Below are 20,970 nucleotides of genomic sequence, written 5' to 3'. Positions count from 1 at the left end.
TTCCACTTTTGGGGATGAGCATAACTAGAGGCCATCAATATAAGATAGTCAGCAACAAATCAAATGGGGAATTCAGAAGAAATTTCTTTACCCAGAGCGTGGTGAGAATATGGAACTCGCTGCCATAGGGAGTATTTGAGGCAAATAGTATCGATGCATCTAAGGGGAGGCTAGATAAGCATATGAGAGAGAAGGGAATAGAGGGTTATGCTGACTAACTATTGCATTTTTTGAGGAGGTAACAAGGAGGTCGATGAGGGTAGTGCATTTGATGTTGTGTATATGGATTTTAGCAGGGCTTTTGATAAGGTCCCACATGGCAGACTGGTCACGAAAGTAAAAGCCCATGGGATCCAAGGCGAAGTGGCAAGTTGGTTCCAAAATTGGCTCAGAGGCCGGAAGCAAAGGATAATGGTTGATGGGTGTTTCCAGTGGGGTTCCGCAGAGCTCAGTACTAGGTCCCTTACTTTTTGTGGTTATATATATCAATGATTTAGTCTTGAATGTAGGGGGTATGATTAAAAAGTTTGCAGATGATACAAAAATTGTTTGTGTGGTTGATAATGAAGAAGAAAGCTGCGAACTGCAGGAATATATCAATGAACTGGTCAGGTGGGCAGAACAGTGGCAAATGGAATTCAATCCGGAGACTAATGAGGTAATGCATTTGGGGAGGGCTAACAAGGCAAGGGAATACACATTAAATGGTAGGGCACTAAAGTGTAGAGGAACAAAGGGACCTTGGAGTGCATTTCCAGATCCCTGAAGGTAGCAGGCCAGATAGATAAGATGGTTAAGAAGGCGTACGGAATACTTGCCTTTATTAATCGAGGCATAGAATACAAGAGCGGGGGGGGGGGGTTTAAATGCTTGAACTGTGTAAACACTAGTTAGGCCACAGCTGGAGTACTGCATGCCGTTCTGGTCACCACATTACAAGATGTGATTGCATTAGACAGGGTACAGAGGAGATTTACAAGGATGTTGCCTGGACTGGAGAATTTTAGCTGTGAGGAAAGATCGGATAGGCTGGGTTTGTTTTCTTTGGAACAGAGGAGGCTGAGCGGCATCCTTATTTGGGTGTATAAAATTATGAGGGGCTTAGATAGAGTGAATAGAAAGGACCTGTTTCCCTTAGTCCATGAGGAGGAATTTCTTCTCTGAGGGTTGTAAATCTATGAATTCTCTGCCCCAGGAGCTGTGGAGGCTGGGTCATTGAATATATTTAAGGCAGAGATGGACAGATTTTTGAGCGATAAGTGAATAAAGGGTTATTGGGAGCGGGCAAGGAAGTGGAGCTGAGTCCATGATCAGATCAGCCATGATCTTATTAAATGGCGGAGCAGGCTCGAAGGGCCAGGTGGCCTACTCCTGTTCCTATTTCTTATGTTCTTGTGTTCTTAGCAGAGCAGTCAACAAACAGGGGGCATAGATTTAAAGTAATTGGTAGAGGTACAGAGGGGATTTGAGAGGACATTTTTTTACCCAGAGAGCGGTGGGGATCTGGAACTCGCTGTCTGAAAGGGTGGTAGAGGCAGAAACCCTCACCACATTTGCCATAGCCTACAAAGCTATAGCCCAAGAGCTGGAAAGTGGGACTAGGCTGGATAGCTCTTAGTTGGCTGGCGCCGAAACGGCCTCCTTCCGTGCTGTAAATTTCTGAGATTCTATAGTTAGATGAGGAGAGACGGGAGGAGGCTCAAGTGGAGCATAAACGGTTGGCCTGGTTGGGCCGAATGGCCTATTTCTGTGTTGTTTATCCTATGTAAGTTATACTTTGAACTTGCAACCTTCTGACTCAAAGCAAGAATGCTACTGACTGAGCCAAACTGATACATAGATTGTCTAGTTTAAGTAATGGGTGTGACTGTTTTCTAGAACTGACTAAGCAATATTCGTTTTCTGGCTTGCTACAGGGGCAAGCTGCACTATGTCTTTGAATCCTCCCACCAGCAATGATGCGTGCCTGAGCATCGTGCACAGCCTGATGTGCCATCGGCAAGGTGGCGAGAATGAGACCTTTGCTAAACGTGCTATTGAGAGTTTAGTGAAGAAGCTCAAAGAAAAGAAAGACGAGTTGGACTCACTGATTACTGCCATTACAACCAATGGAGCGCATCCCAGCAAATGCGTAACAATCCAGCGGACCCTCGATGGGCGACTACAAGTAAGTACAAATCTGAACTGTGGATTTTATAACTATGCCGTTCGTTTAAAATACATCCGTGCTTCACAACATTACTTTTTAAAGTGTAGTTGCTTTATAGCAGCCATAGTGGGCCAGCAATGCCCTGCAGCAACCATGAGATGAATGACCAATTGATCACTTATCTGGTCGTGCATTTCACGGACTGAACCCTCCGTGTATTTAAAAAAAAATGGTTTTCCTGCTTTCTGTCCATCATCTCTTACCATTCAATCTGGTATCTTTGTCCCCTATTCTAGACCCCTCAACAGTCTGTTTCTATCTACTCTGTCCAATCCCTTCATAATTGTAAACACTTGTATCAAATCCTCCTGTAATCCTCTGTTGCTCTCCTGTTCTTGAGCACAGTACTACAAAGTGTGGCTTGAAGTAACATCACCCTTCCTCTCTCCAAATGGAGAAATGCTGTTATTGATATTGCTGTATCCTTAGCCCAGATATCACAGTTCCTGATTGTAACAGGGGAGTGTCAGTGATAGCTTGCAGGATGCAACATTTTTATAATTGTTCTTCCATGACTTAACTGTGTTGTTGTTAGTCATATGTGGCATACCCAGTTACTTGTAACCAGCCTCTTTGAATATTGGTAGGAAATAGTTACAGAAAAGCTGTGAATCTTAACTATTCAAAACGTATTAAAACTCTTCCAGTCTTTTCTCGCATAAACAATTGCCCTGTTCTCATGAAAGTTGTGTGACAGCAGAAATGTGTCTATCAGCACTGCACAATAGCATGGCTCTGGTTTCAGCGCTAGTTTGCTCTGCTGGCGTAACCTGTGCGTTTGTTTTCCTGTTGGTTCAAGGTCTTTCTCTGCTTCAGGATTCTCTGCCCATCACTTCGCTTGAGAGTTGCTTTTTGTTTGCCTGGTGAAGATCTTGAAGGGTCTGTTCCTTTCTAACCGGTGTCCGCTTTTTAACTTTATACATGTCTGAATATTGCAGCCCAGACTGATGGATAAAAATCTCTGTTTTCTAGCTATAAAGATGCTACTCAAAATGAATTTAACTCTTTTCTGATTGGGCATGAGCCCCCAGCACAAAATGTCATAGTCACAGCCTATTGCATCCCCTCGCCCTGATCCTACGTTCTTTTCTGTTTCTCTCCGATCTCTCCTCATGCGTTCCCTGAGCTCATCTTGTCCACCTCCTGTTCCCTTGACCCCACTAAACTGCTGACCACATTTCCCTTCCTTGCTCCCATGCTAACTGATGTAAGTGGTTACCGATTTCTCGTCGGAGGTGTGGATAGGTAATTGGCTAAGGGACCGAAAGTAGTGGTGAATGGTCGTTTTTCCAGACTGGTGTTCCCCAAGGTTCAGTGCTAGGACCACTGCTCTTTTGTATTTATATTCATGAACTGCACTTGGGTATACAGGGCATAATTTCAAAGTTTGCAGATGACACAAAACTAGTAAACAGTGAGAAGGATTATAGACTGATTATTGAAATGGGCAGGCACATGGCAAATGCAATTTAACGTAGCAAAGTGTGACGTCGTTCATTTTGGTAGCAAGATTGAGGAGAGGCAATATAAACCTAATACAATTTTAAAGTGAGTTCAGGAACAGACCTGCAGGTGTATGCGCACAAATCTTTGAAGGTGGCAGGACAAGTTGAGAAAGCTGTAATAAAGCATAAGAGTACGAAGGCAAGGGAGTTATGCTAAAGCTTTATAAAACACTGGCTAGGCCCCAGCTGGAGTATTGTCCCGTTGTGAGTATTGTAAACCGCTGTCTCGCTCTTTTCGCTTCGTTGCTTTAAACCTCGAATTACACACACACTCCGTTGTAGTGAAGGCAGGATCAGGTCTCTTATTTAAACATTCATACTAAACAAACCCAGTATGGAAGTTACTGAGATACTTCACAAAAGCAGCTCTAACTTTTTTTCAAAATATACTTTATTCATATAAAAATTTGCATAATACATTGGAAGACAGTTCAGTACATTTGGATGCGGTCAGCTATTCCATACAATACATTTGGATGCTGACGGCAGTTCCGTTCAATAGATTTGCTTGCTTTACATTTCGAGGTACATTTCAGTACAATCCAGGATACATTGTAAAACAGTCATCATATTACTTTACTAGTGGCACTGTACGGTACACGGAATGGGTGAGGGTACAATTACATTTCTTTGCAACATACATTACTAAACAGAACTTGCATTATACATGGCACTACATAGGTCTTTTCAGATCATGGTGCTCTATGTATACAAAAAGTTTACAAGTACAGCCCGAGGGGAGTTTTATACTGATTCCAGCCCCTGGGTTTATCGTGGCGGAAGGGCTTTAAACTGTGGCTCTTCCCCACTGTGCCTTTGCGGCGACTGCACCAATTTTTAGTGCATCCCTCAACACGTACTCCTGGATCTTGGATTGCGCCAGTCTGCAACACGCAGACGTGGACATCTCCTTGCTCTGGAAGACCAGCAAGTTTCGGCAAGACCAAAGTGCGTCTTTCACCGAGTTGATGGCCCTCCAGCAGCAGGTGATGTCTGTCTCGGTGTGTGTCCCTGGGAACAGCCTGTAGAGCACAGAGTCCTGTGTTACGCAGCTGCTTGGGATGAACCTCGACAGCAACCACTGCATCTCCATCCAGACCTGCCTTACAAAGGGGCAATCCCAAAGGAGATGGATGACTGTCTTGCCCGCACCACAGCCAACTCGGGGGCAGAGTGCCGTGTCTCTGAAACCCTGGCTGTGCATGAAGGATCTGACGGGTAGGGCCCTCTTCACCACCAACTAAGCTACGTCTTGGTGCTTGTTTGAAAGCTCTAACTTTTTTTTAAATTTCAAAATATACTTTATTCATATAAAAATTTGCACAATACATTCGAAAGCAGTTCAGTACATTTGGATGCGGTCAGCTATTCCATACATTACATTTGGATGCTGACCGCAGTTCCGTTCAATACATTTCTTTACTTTACATTTCATGGTACAATTCATACAATCCAGGATACATTGTGGTACATTCATCAAGTTACATTACATGTGTCACCATACGGTACACAGTGAGGGTAGAGTTACATTAACTTGCTCTGAGTTCCGTGGCTGCTTGTGACACACCTGAGATTCCAGTGTCTAAACTCTCATCTTTATACTAAAAAAACCTTTGAACTCTTATAGTACATTTAGACCATTAACATGCAGACAATGTAGAATTGTCCTGAAATCACGGCTAACTGCTTTCTGAATTACTATGCACAAACCAGATCGTTTAGCATACAGAAGATGTTATCAAATAGTAACAAGGTACACTCAAATACTCAACATACAGACAATGACCAGCTACTCGTCATCCTACTCACAGCCATAAATCGACTCCCACCATGGAGTACTGTAAACACACGGGTGATCAGAATGTCACATTTGAATGGCTAAGTGGCTCCGATCGTCTAGCAGCCTCACGGTGGGGCGGGCAATAATGGAGGCATGTGAAAAAGGAACGGCAGTAGTCATGGGGGATTTTAACCGACATATCGATTGGTCAACTCAAATTGCACGGGGTAGCCTGGAGGAGGAATTCATAGAATGCATACAGGATTGTTTCTTAGAACAATATGTAACAGAACCTACAAGGGAGCAAGCTATCTTAGATCTGGTCCTGTGTAATGAGACAGGAAAAATAAACGATCTCCTAGTAAAAGATCCTCTCTGAATGAGTGATCACAATATGGTTGAATTTGTAATACAGATTGAGGGTGAGGAAGTTGTGTCAGAAACGAGCGTACTATGCTTAAACAAAGGGGACTACAGTGGGATGAGGGCAGAGTTGGCTAAAGTAGACTGGAAACACAGACTAAACGGTGGCACAATTGAGGAACAGTGGAGGACTTTTAAGGAGCTCTTTCATAGTGCGCAACAAAAATATATTCCAGTGAAAAAGAAGGGCGGTAAGAGAAGGGATAACCAGCCGTGGATAACCAAGGAAATAAAGGAGACTATCAAATCAAAGACCAATGCGTATAAGGTGGCCAAGGTTAGTGGGAAACTAGAGGATTGGGAAAATTTTAAACAACAGCAAAGAATGACTATAAAAAAGCAATAAAGAAAGGAAAGATAGATTTCGAAGATAAACTTGCGCAAAACATAAAAACAGATAGTAAAAGCTTTTACAGATATATAAAACGGAAAAGAGTGACTAAAGTAAATGTTGGTCTCTTAGAAGATGAGAAGGGGGATTTAATAATGGGAAATGTGGAAATGGCTGAGACCTTAAACAATTATTTTGCTTCGGTCTTCACAGTGGAAGACACAAAAACCATGCCAAAAATTGCTAGTCACACCTTGAGACAATCACTATCACTAGGGGGGTAGTGCTGGACAGGCTAATGAGACTCAAGGTAGACAAGTCCCCTGGTCCTGATGAAATGCATCCCAGGGTATTAAAAGAGATGGCGGAAGTTATAGCAGATGCATTCGTTATAATCTACCAAAATTCTCTGGACTCTGGGGAGGAACCAGCGGATTGGAAAGCAGCTAATGTAACGCCTCTGTTTAAAAAAGGGGGCAGACAAAAGGCAGGTAACTATAGGCCGGTTAGTTTAACATCTGTAGTGGGGAAAATGCTTGAAACTATCATTAAGGAAGAAATAGCGGGACATCTAGATAGGAATAGTGCAATCAAGCAGACGCAGCATGGATTCATGAAGGGGAAATCATGTTTAACTAATTTACTAGAATTCTTTGAGGATATAACGAGCATGGTGGATAGAGGTGTACCGATGGATGTGGTGTATTTAGATTTCCAAAAGGCATTCGATAAGGTGCCACACAAAAGGTTACTGCAGAAGATAAAGGTACACGGAGTCAGAGGAAATGTATTAGCATGGATAGAGAATTGGCTGGCGAACAGAAAGCAGAGAGTCGGGATAAATGGGTCCTTTTCGGGTTGGAAATCGGTGGTTAGTGGTGTGCCACAGGGATTGGTGCTGGGACCACAACTGTTTACAATATACATAGATGACCTGGAAGAGGGGACAGAGTGTAGTGTAACAAAATTTGCAGATGACACTAAGATTAGTGGGAAAGCGGGTTGTGTAGAGGACACAGAGGCTGCAAAGAGATTTGGATAGGTTAAGCGAATGGGCGAAGGTTTGGCAGACGGAATACAATGTCGGAAAGTGTGAGGTCATCCACCTTGGGGAAAAAAAACAGTAAAAGGGAATATTATTTGAATGGGGAGAATGCAGAGGGACCTGGGGGTCCTTGTGCATGAAACTCGTTTGCAGGTGCAGCAGGTAATCAGGAAGGCGAATGGAATGTTGGCCTTCATTTCGAGAGGGATGGAGTACAAATGCTGGGAGGTCCTGCTGCAACTGTATAGGGTATTGATAAGGCTGCACCTGGAGTACTGCGTGCAGTTTTGGTCACCTTGCTTAAGGAAGGATATACTGGCTTTGGAGGGGGTACAGAGACGATTCACTAGGCTGATTCCGGAGATGAGGTTATGATGATAGATTGAGTAGACTGGGTCTTTACTCGTTGGAGTTCAGAAGGATGAGGGGTGATCTTATAGAAACATTTAAAATCATGAAAGGGATAGACAAGATAGAGGCAGAGAGGTTGTTTCCACTGGTAGGGGAGACTAGAACTAGGGGGCACAACCTCAAAATATGGGGGAACCAATTTAAAACCGAGTTGAGAAGGAATTTCTTCTCCCAGAGGGTTGTGAATGTGTGGAATTCTCTGCCCAAGGAAGCAGTTGAGGTTAGCTCATTGAATGTATTCAAGTCACAGATAGATAGATTTTTAACCAATAAGGGAATTAAGGGTTACGGGGAGAGGGCGGGTAAGTGGAGCTGAGTCCACGGCCAGATCAGCCATGATCTTATTGAATGGCGGAGCAGGCTCGAGGGGCTAGATGGCCTACTCCTGTTCTTAATTCTTATGTTCTTTTGATCCAATCTTCCTGTTTTTAATTGAAACTTCAATCTTCCAACTTTTAACCCTTGCGATCTCCAGACCGCGCCAAAGCAAAGAGTTCAGAAATGCAGGCTTGTACTCCCACAGTGGGCACCACACTTTCGGAAGGATGGCAAGTAAATGTTCCCTCTTTTTTTCTTGGCCCGCGCGACCCCTTTAAGAGGCTATGTGGGCAATTAAAAATTCCACGCATGCACGATTTTTCTATTTAAAAGCCAACTCTCCTGCTTTGCGAGACGAGCAGAACGCTGCGCAGCTTAAAGGGAACATTGATGTCAAGTCCTTAGAGAGGGTGTAGATTTACTGCAATGGTTCCAGGGATGAGACGCAAGAAGCTGGGGTTCTCCTTGGAGCAGAGAAGGTTAAGGGGAGATTTGATCGAGGTGTTCAAATCCTGAGTTTGATAGAATAAATAAGGAGAAACTCTTTCCAGTGGCAGATGTGTCGGTAACCAGAAGACACAGATTTAAGGTAATTGGCAAAAGAACCAGAGGTGACCTGAAGAAAAAGATTTTTATGCAGTGGGTTATGATCTGGAAAGCAGTACCTGAAAGTGCGGTGGAAGCAGATTCAATAATAACTTTCAAAAGGGAATTGGATATAAACTCGAAGGGGGGAATTTGCAGGGCTATGGGAAAAGGGTATGGGGGTGGGACTAACTGGATAGCTCTTTCACAGAGCCAGCACAGGCACGAGCTGTACGATTCTATGAACCCCGCAAAATACACGCCCCTGATCCCTCTAGCCTTGCAAACTACTGTCTGTCTCCAACCTCTTTCCATGCAATGTCCGTGAACGTGTTGTTTCCTCCCAAATCTCCCCATCTCTCCAAACAGGTTTCCACCCCTGCCACATAACAGGCTCTCTTTCCACCCCCCCCTCCTCCTCGCCACACCCCATCTGGCTCGCTCTTTCTTCCCCCCCCCCCCCTCCCTCCCCCAAACCAGGCCCAGACTCACTCACTCTCCCCCACCAGACACACACACAGACACCCCCCCAAAACCATGCTCTCTCTCTCTTTCCCCCCCCCCCCCCCACCCCACCAGACACACGCACACAGACACGCCCCCCCCACACACGCCCGCCCCCGCGCACACCCCCCTCGGTTGGTGGAGTCCGGAGGACACATGCGCAGAAATCGTTATTTTCTAAATGTCCTGCTACAACTTAATAATGGACTGCAGCATTTTCTCAATGACAGATGTTAGGCGAATGGGTCTATAGTTTCCTGCTTTCTGTCTCCCTCCTTTTTTAAATAGGGATGTTACATTTGCGGTTTTCCAATCCGCTGGGACCACTTCAGAATCCAGGGAATTTTGGGAGATTGCATCCACTATCTCTGCAGCCACTTCTTTTAAGACCCTAGGATGCAGGCCAACAGATCCTGCGTACATGTGGAAACTGACTCTTTGTTTTTGGATGATGTCAACGAGGGACAACATGTAATAGGAGGGGACCAAGGATAGATCCTTGGGAGATGCACTGGCGGATTAGATAAGCCATAGCAGGTGATTCTCTGGCAACGACTGGATGGATAAGAATGGAACCAGGCGAGTGCAGTCCCACCCAACTGGACGACGGAGGAGGCTGGTGTGGTCAACCGTGTCAGCGGCATTGGACAGGTCGAGATGGTGAGGAGGGTCTTCCACCTCCCTCAAATCCTTTTGAGACCCTCCTTAAACCCTTTGGATTCAATTAAGCACATAGGGACATTTTTGCATGTTTAAACGTGTGTATAAATGCAAGTTGTTAAATGAAGAGCCATCAATCAGTCAAATTCAATGTCACAATAGTGTAACCTATGCATAGAATCACTTGACCAGAAGCTATTCACACCTCATCCTATTTATGGATGGTTTAATGAAATAACTTTGCTCAATTTTATAGACAGCTTGCATCCAGTTTCCACCTGAAGTTTAGTAAGGAAAGATGTCTTCCATATTATTTCAAAATACATTTACTCATGTCAGATGAAAGGTTTGTTTTTGTCATAGCACTGAGATCCAAAGTTCACTAATTGAATATCGTTTTGCTTATGCATTTTATAGAACAGATGTAAACATACAAAGTTTGACATGAAGAATGGTAATCTGGCCTCAAGTCCATACATGGCCACCTGAATCATGGACTTCTTAACCCCAAATTAATCTAGTGACGTTCCAGTAGCCTTCATACCCCTGTCACAACAGTAATCTTGTGTAATAAAAACAGAAAATGCTGGAAAGACTCAGCCAGTCAGGCAGCATCTGTGGCGAGAGAAACCAAGTTAACGTTGCAGGTAAATGACCTTTTATCAGAACTGGCGTAATCTTGCTGTTTTTGGATAATGTCATTTCCCACGCTTGCAGGTTCCCGATCTTGGTTTAGGTGCATGTTGTTGGCTACCTCATACTAGAGCATCAAAGGCTTGTAGATAAATAGCTTGCTACCTCCTCCGTTTTTATTTTTGGGAAGGATTTGATTGTTCCACCGTGTATTCAAATTAGAACAGATCGGATTGTATGTATTTATATTTATTTTAGCAATGTTTGATCACCAACAAACTTTGCACATTCAGGCCAACATTCTGAACCTTCAACAACCGCTCCCTCCGTTGTGGGTTTGTTGGTTGCCCCCATTCTTGATGGGTTGTTCCAATATGTAATTCATTAAAATGGCTTTTGACCAGTAGAACAATTTATGAAAAACTGAAGCAGCTCCTTTGATGGCTGAGCGTGTAACGGGAGCGGCCAGTGTGGCTGAGCGTGTAACGGGAGCGTCCAGTGTGGCTGAGCGTGTAACGGGAGCGGCCAGTGTGGCTGAGCGTGTAACGGGAGCGGCCAGTGTAATTCTGAGCCATGATGACCAGTAGGACTTGGCTTTGATCTCTGGTCTTTGAGTGATCTCCCAGTGGTTGGGATGACATAATCAGCAAAAGACCCAGAGGGAAGATGAGAAGTATTTGCAGAGAGTTGTTTTCTGGAATGCACTGCCTGAAAGGCTAGAACCAGATTTAATAATAACTCTCCAAACGGGATTGGATAAATACTGGAAAAGGAAAACATTTGCACGGCTATGGAGAAAGAGCAGGGGAGTGGGACAAATTGGATTGCTCTTTCAAAGAGCCAGCACAGACCCAATGGGTTGAATGGCCTCCTGTGCTGTATGATTCTAAGAACATTTCATTTGCTTTCATTATCTTAAAATTGTTTTCTCTGGGGACCATACTCAATTTTCCCTGAAGTGTTTTGCTACACATTTGTCTCTTAATGGATTGTGGGGTGAAATACAGAGAGGCTTCACATGATCTTGGTGCCCCAAGAATTCTTAATCTGCCTCTGAGCAAAGCCTACTTTAATAGTTCTCACTCCAGCCAAGTACTTTAAATTGAGCCACAGGCTTCCAACACGAGTCGGCCTTTCTCAAAATATTATCCAGGTATTGACATCACCGTGTCAGAGTTAATATTTCTTGTGGTATAAATATTACTTCTGTCAGTAAGTTTTCAGCTAGGGAAATTCAATCTAGCAGCTCAGATGATGAACTTCCCAATTTTTGGATTGGTTTTACAGATTCAGCTTTTATTGGTAGCTATTGCTGGCTGCCCAATTTTGATTTGCAGCTTAAGTTTTCTTTGGAATTCATTGCTGCTCACTATTACATAGAACCATCGATTACTATCCTTACCGTTCTGTGATTTTATAAATGAGAAACCCAGCACAAGTCTGATGTCACTTTTTTAAAAAGTGTACAGGTACTGGACAAAACGTGCACTTTGCACCATCCTTGTATGCACAATGGGGAGATGCTCTGCAATAAAGGTGCTATATAACTATGTTGCCATCAGTCAACAACAATGTCTTGGTCCCAAACTAGCACCATCGGGCCATCTCAACCCAAGAAACTCCATTTACCTCACTTTTGTCTTCAAACCTGTGATGAGTTTTAAAAACTATGGACTTTTTCAACACCTGACTTATTTTTTAGACGTGATGCTTACCTCTGTTCCTCAGACTATAAAGAGCAATCGTTGATTGACTCATGTTGCTGTGGGGAGCTATTCCCTCGAGATTCCTGTTGTGTGTTTTAGAAAACCAAGAATTGCAGGAGACTGGTTGTGTCCAACTAGGATAGTTCGCGCTCTCAAACTGTTTTATCTTTTCCTGGTGTTATTGAAAGTGAATCTCCCGTAATGCATTCATTTCCCCCTTTTGCAAAAACCCAATTGCTGTGGATGAACCCCCTACATTCTGACATTATTCATTTATTAAAATGATTGGTTTTAAAAAGCTTTCATCTTCAGACTTGCTGTTGAATGTATGTTGCTGTTCCTTTTGGTCCACAGGTTTGAGTTTTGATCATGCTTGGTTAGTTCATGAGATTAACCAGCTATTCACTGGAGCGAGAACGCAGCCTGCATTGTGGGCTGCAGAATGCCTAGTGCTGGTGGAACTGTAGTCTGTCATTGGTCAGTGGTCAGCGGGAGGTGACACTAAGCAAGGTCAAATCTCGGACTTTGAACATTAGGTGCCAGACATTATTTTGGAGGATTTTACTCATAGCTCGCTCTCATTAGACGTACTGTACATTTGTGAAGAAAGAAACCGGTGAGTGTTCTCGCCATTAAATGCTCTCATTGAGACTTTCTCTTGCTGCTGTTACTGACTGATTCTGGCTCTGATCTGTGGGGATAAGCCATTTTCAAACCTACTTCTAATGAAAGGAATCTATTTTTGCCAGTCAAGTATTCTGTGAAGCGATAGTTACTGCTCCCCACTGGCACTGATCAAGGCTCCATCAGCAGCACAATCATTGCACTGGGGACACACTGTTTGCTTTTACCAGGACCTTAGTGCTGGCAAAAAGAGCTGTGAAAATTGATCAGAACTGTGGTTTAGTAAAGTCAGCTGAGCAAACCCTTTCTTGATTGGTGAGTAAGTCAAGTGAATTGCTTAGAATTTGTGGCATTTGAGACCATAAAATGTGCAATGTGTTTGCAGCCCTGCAGTGTGTCTGGATTAGCGCTGAGAAATTGCTGATTAACCATTTCCCTCCTCCTTATAGGAAAGCGATCTGGTGGAACCAGGCTTAAAATGGAAAATGCTATTCCCATTTACTTGTACTGATGCCAAGTCCTGATCCAAGTACAACCTTTACTATGGAAAATAGTGCATTTTACCAGGATTTAGCTATGCCGAATAGGATGAAAGGCATTCGCTGGTCTGTATGACTGGAGTGTTAAGCTTTCTTGTGGTTTTTACTGTTCTGACCTTGTATCAGGAGATTTTTGTAGCTGGGCACGGTTTTCACCCTCGCTTCCCCCAGCTTGTTGCATGTAAGATTGGAATGAGTTCCGCTGGCCTTGTGTTGAGAACCAGCTGAGAGGGGAAGAGTGTTTTGTCTGCAGCAATGTGGCGTCCAATCCTTCAGGGAGGAGCTAACCGAACACAAAGCTTTTCAAAAGGCGGCATGGATCTGGTGGGATTAAAGGGAGTTTCAGGTTCAGTGACCCTGCATTGAAGTGAAAAATCAGGAAAAAATCTGTAAAATTGTAGCCTCATCACTTCGACAGCCCCGATGACATGTGCGGCTCACTATTTATTTCTGTGCCAAGCTACAATGGCAAATGAAAGCAGAGTAATCTGTGTCTTGAATGGGTGCCAGTTCTGAGAGTGAAACCTTGAAAAGTACTGTATAAAAACTTCCCCGATGTCTTGGTGAGTGTACCACCCACTGCACATCGGGTGAGTAACTGCACCTTCTCTTCTAAGGCAGTCCCTTGTATCGAGGATGACCTGCTTCCACACCAAAAAGGGATGAGTTCACAGGTGTTTCAATGAAGGACCTAATATTCCGGATCCCGAACTGCATATTGAAGGGTGGAAGATGCCTGTGCGTGGATTGTTTTAACGTGGGGTGACCGTTGCACACCAGCCACCACATGGGCTTGACAGAGCTAGGTCTTGGTACTGTGGAAAGGGTTAACCAGGACGACTGGAGACCAGCTCTGCTGCAAGGACCTAGTGCGCGCACATATCGCAGTGTGGGCTGGCCAGTGCTGCCCCTGGGCCCTCACCTCTTCTGGGTCCGGAACTTGCGCCGCTCCTTCGCCCCGACCTCGCTGCTTCTGCTGTATCTGCTCATGCTCCAATCAGCGACCTGGATTTTGGTGACGTCTAATCCTGTCGCCCTCCTCCAAAACATTGCTCTCCTGCACCAGCTCGCGCTGCTCCCTCGTGGTAACTGTAACACCCACTGCCATGAGACACTCACCGGGTGCGTAACTGTCTAGTCACCACGAGTGTGGGGCAGGTTTAATGGAACAGCTGGTCTTTTTCTGCCTGTTATTTTTGTATGCAAGTCAAATATCATATTCAATGCAGATGGTATATTCCCTTCAGGAACAGGAGGGGGGGGGGGGAGGTGGGTGGGGTGGCTTGACTTGACCCATCCACCTCCACGGAGGTGTGTGGGGGACCTGACCCATCCACCTCCATGGCACGAACCTGGTATTGCAGTACTTCCAGGAACGGTGCAGTGGCTCTAGGCCTTTTGGCTAAGAGCATTGGCGCAGAGTGATCCTTGGCGTGTGCAAGGTGACCTCTGGCGTTTGTGATTTGACAAAGAATTGGAACGATTGGCTACGAATTAAAAAAAAAATAAATAAAAATTCCCTTCAGGAACACTGGAGGAAGACTCCAACCTCTCTCTCTCTCTCGCTCTCCTCTTCCTGCCCTCCCCCCACCCTCCATTACTCAACAGGCCATTGGAGAATTTGAATGTTTAAAGACACGGCTAATACAATGCCGAACCAGTATGGTCTCAGTGTCCTCGCTCCAGGGTCCTGCTGGAAAATGCACGTTTGCGCATATTGGATGAGGATAGTAATCAGGTACCACAGCTGAGTTGAGTCCATCATCTCAGTCAAATACTATGCCAGTAGTCCATTTAAAAGTCATACATGAAAAGTTAATTGGCATTGAAGGACATTTGGTGCCTGCAGAACCAAATCTTAACAAGGGCCAGTGCATTTAGGAGAGGGTGGGTTAAAAATTGGAAGGAAAATAATTTAGGTATGTCAATTTTTTCGCACTGTATTTTTACTTTATTGGGGAACAGCAGCAGAATCACAAGCCCCTTTTGGTGCTGTCATTAAAGCTAAGCCACCTCTCCATACCACAACCAGACAGTCACACAACACTAGCAGTTCTCCACTGGGAGATCAAATCAAGGCTGCTATTGGATCCCTTTGTAAAAGCATACACACACCATTAACTTTAAATCACAGCCTGTATCAAAAAAGAAAGGCTTCAGCCAGAGTCAAACAAGCGATCATGCAACAGCTCTGTATCCGCAGCCAATGTTCAAGAAAATTAATAGTGCTTTAAAACATTACCAGTATCATAGTGACTGCAATAAAGAAACTACATTTACAAAATGGGGTAAAATGTACATGGCATTAACCAACACATGCACATAGTAAAGTCAGGAGACAGCATTAACCAACACACACACACAGTGTGGAGAGTAGACTAACACACACACAGTGTGGAGAGTAGACTAACACACACAATGTGGAGAGTAGACTAACACACACACAGTGTGGAGAGTAGACTCACACACAGTGTGTGGAGAGTAGACTCACACACAGTGTGTGGAGAGTAGCCACACACACAGTGTGTGGAGAGTAGACTCACACACACAGTGTGTGGAGAGTAGACTCACACACACAGTGTGTGGAGAGTAGACTCACACACACAGTGTGTGGAGAGTAGACTCACACACACAGTGTGTGGAGAGTAGACTCACACACACAGTGTGTGGAGAGTAGACTCACACACACAGTGTGTGGAGAGTAGACTCACACACACAGTGTGTGGAGAGTAGACTCACACACACAGTGTGTGGAGAGTAGACTCACACACACAGTGTGTGGAGAGTAGACTCACACACACAGTGTGTGGAGAGTAGACTCACACACACAGTGTGTGGAGAGTAGACTCACACACACAGTGTGTGGAGAGTAGACTCACACACACAGTGTGTGGAGAGTAGACTCACACACACAGTGTGTGGAGAGTAGACTCACACACACAGTGTGTGGAGAGTAGACTCACACACACAGTGTGTGGAGAGTAGACTCACACACACAGTGTGTGGAGAGTAGACTCACACACACAGTGTGTGGAGAGTAGACTCACACACACACACACACACACACACTGGAGAGAAGACTGACACACACACACACACTGGAGAGAAGACTGACACACACACACACACTGGAGAGAAGACGGACACACACTGGAGAGAAGACGGACACACACACACACACTGGAGAGAAGACGGACACACACACACACACTGGAGAGAAGACGGACACACACACACACACTGGAGAGAAGACGGACACACACACACACACTGGAGAGAAGACGGACACACACACACACTGGAGAGAAGACGAACACACACACACAGTGGAGAGTAGACACACACACAGTGGAGAGTGGACACACACACACACACACACACACACACACACTGGAGAGTAGAGACACACAGTGGAGAGTAGACACACACACACACAGTGGAGAGTACACACACACACACACACACACACACAGTGGAGAGTGGACACACACACACACACACACACACACTGGAGAGAAGACGGACACACACACACACAGGAGAGAAGACGAACACACACACACAGTGGGAGAGTAGACACACACACACACAGTGGAGAGTGGACACACACACACACACACACACACACACACTGGAGAGTAGAGACACACAGTGGAGAGTAGACACACACAGTGGAGAGTACACACACACACACACACACACACACAGTGGAGAGTGGACACACACACACACACACACACACTGGAGAGAAGACGGACACACACACACACAGGAGAGAAGACGAACACACACACACAGTGGGAGAGTAGACACACACACACACAGTGGAGAGTGGACACACACACACACACACACACACTGGAGAGTAGAGACACACAGTGGAGAGTAGACACACACACACAGTGGAGAGTACACACACACACACACACACACACTGGAGAGAAGACGGACACACACACACACAGGAGAGAAGACGAACACACACACACAGTGGAGAGTAGACACACACACACACAGTGGAGAGTGGACACACACACACACACACACACACACACACACTGGAGAGTAGAGACACACAGTGGAGAGTAGACACACACACACAGTGGAGAGTACACACACACACACACACACACACACACTGGAGAGTAGACACACACACACTGGAGAGTAGACACACACACAGTGGAGAGTAGACACACACACACAGTGGAGAGTACACACACACACACACACACACACACAGTGGAGAGTACACACACACACACACACACACACACAGTGGAGAGTACACACACACACACACACACACACACACAGTGGAGAGTGGACACACACACACACACACACACACACACACACAGTGGAGAGTACACACACACGCACACACAGTGGAGAGTAGACACACACACACAGTGGAGCGTAGACTAACACACACTGGAGAGAAGACATGTATACACACACACACACACACACTGGAGAGTAGACACACACACACAGTGGAGAGTAGAGGAACACACACACACACACACTGGAGAGTAGACTCTTACACACACGCACACACACACACACACTGGAGAGTAGACACTTACACACACAGTGTGGAGAGTAGACTAACACACACACACACACACACACACACACACGAGAGAAGACGAACAAACACACACACACACTGGAGAGAAGACGAACACACACACACACACACACACCATTGACACTATCTGCAGTAATAAAAATAACTAAACAAGGAGATTTCAGTAGCGCACAGAGAGAAGCCTGTATTTTATGGAATCAGAAATCACAGCACGGGGAGGCCATTCAGCCATTGTCCTTGTTCTAGTGCTAGCTCTTCAATCAGAGCTGCCCTTTCTCCATATTCTTCCTTTTCAAATATCGGAAGCATCATTCAAAAAGGAATTGCACAGTCTTGAATAGCCACTTGTGGTGAAGCATTTCATCCTAACGTTTGTGTGCTAAATTTCTCCTCATTCTTCTAATGAAGTTATGTCTCCCTATCGACTAGCAAACCAGCTGAAATTTTTTTTTTTTACTGTTTACCTATGCAAAACTGTTAGAAACATAGAAACATAGAAAATAGGTGCAGGAGCAGGCCATTCAGCCCTTCTAGCCTGCACCGCCATTCAATGAGTTCATGGCTGAACATGAAACTTCAGTACCCCATTCCTGCTTTCTCGCCATAACCCTGATCCCCCGAGTAGTAAGGACTTCATCTAACTCCCTTTTGAATATATTTAGTTAATTTTGAATGCCTCTTCGATTCCGCCTTAACCTATTCTGTTTCAGTAAGAAAATACCAATTTCTTGAACCTTTCTTCCCAATGATAAACCTTTTATTCTCAGTATGATTCTAGTGGCTCTTACATAAAACATGTTCGGCAGAAAAAGACCGGCCCCACAATGCCGTGTCTCCATACGCAGCTATTCAGAAAACTCCTCCTCCTGCACTGTAGGTCGAAGCCTTGCGCTAACATGATTCCCCACAGTTGTGTAGTTGCAGCTTAAAGGATCGTGTGAATAGAGTAGGACAAGATGATATTGGGCCACCTTTTCGATAAATTGGATAAACTCCAGGTGAGGAGGGAAGAGAGTTGCTTTACAGAGGGGTGTTTCTCAAATGGGAAGATGCCAAGAAAGCGGGAGAATGGGAGTGGGAAACTGGTGAGAGGGAAGGGGGGGATGGAGAAGCCAAAAGGGGAAAGGAAGAAAGAACATAAGATAAGAGTTAGGAACAGGAGTAGGCCATCTAGCCCCTCGAGCCTGCTCCGCCATTCAAAAAGATCATGGCTGATCTGGCCGTGGACTCAGCTCCACTTACCCGTCCTCTCCCCGTAACCCTTAATTCCCTTATTGGTTAAAAATCTATCTCTCTGTGATTTGAATACATTCAATGAGCTAGCCTCAACTGCTTCCTTGGGCAGAGAATTCCACAGATTCACAACCCTCTGGGAGAAGAAATTCCTTCTCAACTCGGTTTTAAATTGGCTCCCCTATATTTTGAGGCTGTGCCCCCTAGTTCTAGTCTTCCCGACCAGTGAAAACAACCTCTCTGCCTCGATCTTGTCTATCCCTTTCATTATTTTAAATGTTTCTATAAGATCACCCCTCATCCTTCTGAACTCTAACGAGTAAAGACCCAGTCTACTCAATCTATCATCATAAGGTAACCCCCTCATCTCCGGAATCAGCCTAGTGAATTGTCTCTGTACCCCCTCCAAAGCTAATATATCCTTCCTTAAGTAAGGTGACCAAAACTGCACGCTGTACTCCAGGTGCGGCCTCACCAATACCCTGTACAGTTGCAGCAGGACCTCCCTGCTTTTGTACTTCATCCCTCTCGCAATGAAGGCCAACATTCCATTCGCCTTCCTGATTACCTGCTGCACCTGCAAACTAACTTTTTGGGATTGACCCCCAGGTCTCTCTGGAACGCAGCATGTTGTAATTTCTCCCCATTCAAATAATATTCCCTTTTACTGTTTTTTTTTCCGAAGGTGGATGACCTCACATTTTCCGACATTGTATTCCATCTGCCAAACCTTAGCCCATTCACTTAACCTATCTAAATCACTTTGCAGCCTCTGTGTCCTCTACACAACCCGCTTTCCCACTAATCTTAGTGTCATCTGCAAATTTTGTTACACTACACTCTGTCCCCTCTTCCAGGTCATCTATGTATATTGTAAACTGTTGTGGTCCCAGCACCGATCCCTGTGGCACACCACTAACCACCGATTTCCAACCCGAAAAGGACCCATTTATCCAGACTCTCTGCTTTCTGTTCGCCAGCTAATTCTCGATCCATGCTAATACATTTCCTCTGACTCTGCGTACCTTTATCTTCTGCAGTAACCTTTTGTGTGGCATCTTATCGAATGCCTTTTGGAAATCTAAATACACCACATCCATCGGTACACCTCTATCCACCATGCTCGTTATATCCTCAAAGAATTCTAGTAAATTAGTTAAACATGATTTCCCCTTCATGAGCGAGGGGGGGTAGAGGGGAAGGAGAGCGAGGGGGGGTAGAGGGGAAGGAGAGCGAGGGGGGGTAGAGGGGAAGGAGAGCGAGGGGGGGTAGAGGGGAAGGAGAGCGAGGGGGGGTAGAGGGGAAGGAGAGCGAGGGGGGGTAGAGGGGAAGGAGAGCGGTGGGGGGGAGAGCGGAAGGAGAGCAGTGGGGGGGGAGAGGGGAAGGAGAGCGGTGGGGGGGTAGAGGGGAAGGAGAGCGGTGGGGGGGGGGAAGGAGAGCGGTGGGGGGGAGAGGGGAAGGAGAGCGATGGGGGGTAAAGGGGAAGGAGAGCGATGGGGGGTAGAGGGGAAGGAGAGCGGTGGGGGGGGGGGAAGAGAGGGGAAGGAGAGCGGTGGGGGGGGGGAGAGGGGAAGGAGAGAGGGGAAGGAGAGGGGGGTGGGGAAGAGGGGAAGGAGAGGGGGGTGGGGAAGAGGGGAAGGAGAGCGGTGGGGGGGGGGGAGAGAGGGGAAGGAGAGCGGGGGGGGGGGGAAGAGGGGAAGGAGAGCGGGGGGGGGAAGGAGAGCGGTGGGGGGGGTAGAGGGGAAGGAGAGCGGTGGGGGGGGGAAGGAGAGCGGTGGGGGGGGGAGGAGAGGGGAAGGAGAGCGTTGGGGGGGTGGGGGGAGAGGGGAAGGAGAGCGGTGGGTGGGGGGGGAGAGGGGAAGGAGAGCGG

General features: G+C 45.8%; 1 protein-coding gene across 2 annotated transcripts in view; it reads left to right on the top strand.

Annotated features, from left to right (window-relative positions):
- smad10a (SMAD family member 10a) overlaps positions 1–20,970 on the top strand; it is an 83,683-nt gene that overhangs the window by 28,145 nt on the left and 34,568 nt on the right. Inside the window, exon 2 of one of the 2 annotated variants that reach the window (XM_070868510.1) lies at positions 1,917–2,167. In XM_070868510.1, the coding sequence (XP_070724611.1) occupies positions 1,931–2,167 (237 nt within the window). In that variant the 5' untranslated portion in view covers positions 1,917–1,930. Of the gene's footprint in view, positions 1–850; positions 2,168–20,970 lie in introns of those variants that run through there. The other variant, XM_070868511.1, reaches the window with a different exon arrangement.

This window comes from Pristiophorus japonicus, chromosome 30 (genome assembly GCF_044704955.1).
Source record: "Pristiophorus japonicus isolate sPriJap1 chromosome 30, sPriJap1.hap1, whole genome shotgun sequence".
NCBI classification, from domain to species: Eukaryota; Metazoa; Chordata; class Chondrichthyes; family Pristiophoridae; genus Pristiophorus; species Pristiophorus japonicus.
The sequence above is the reverse complement of the archived record's forward strand: the minus strand, read 5'-3'. Positions and strand labels throughout refer to the sequence as shown.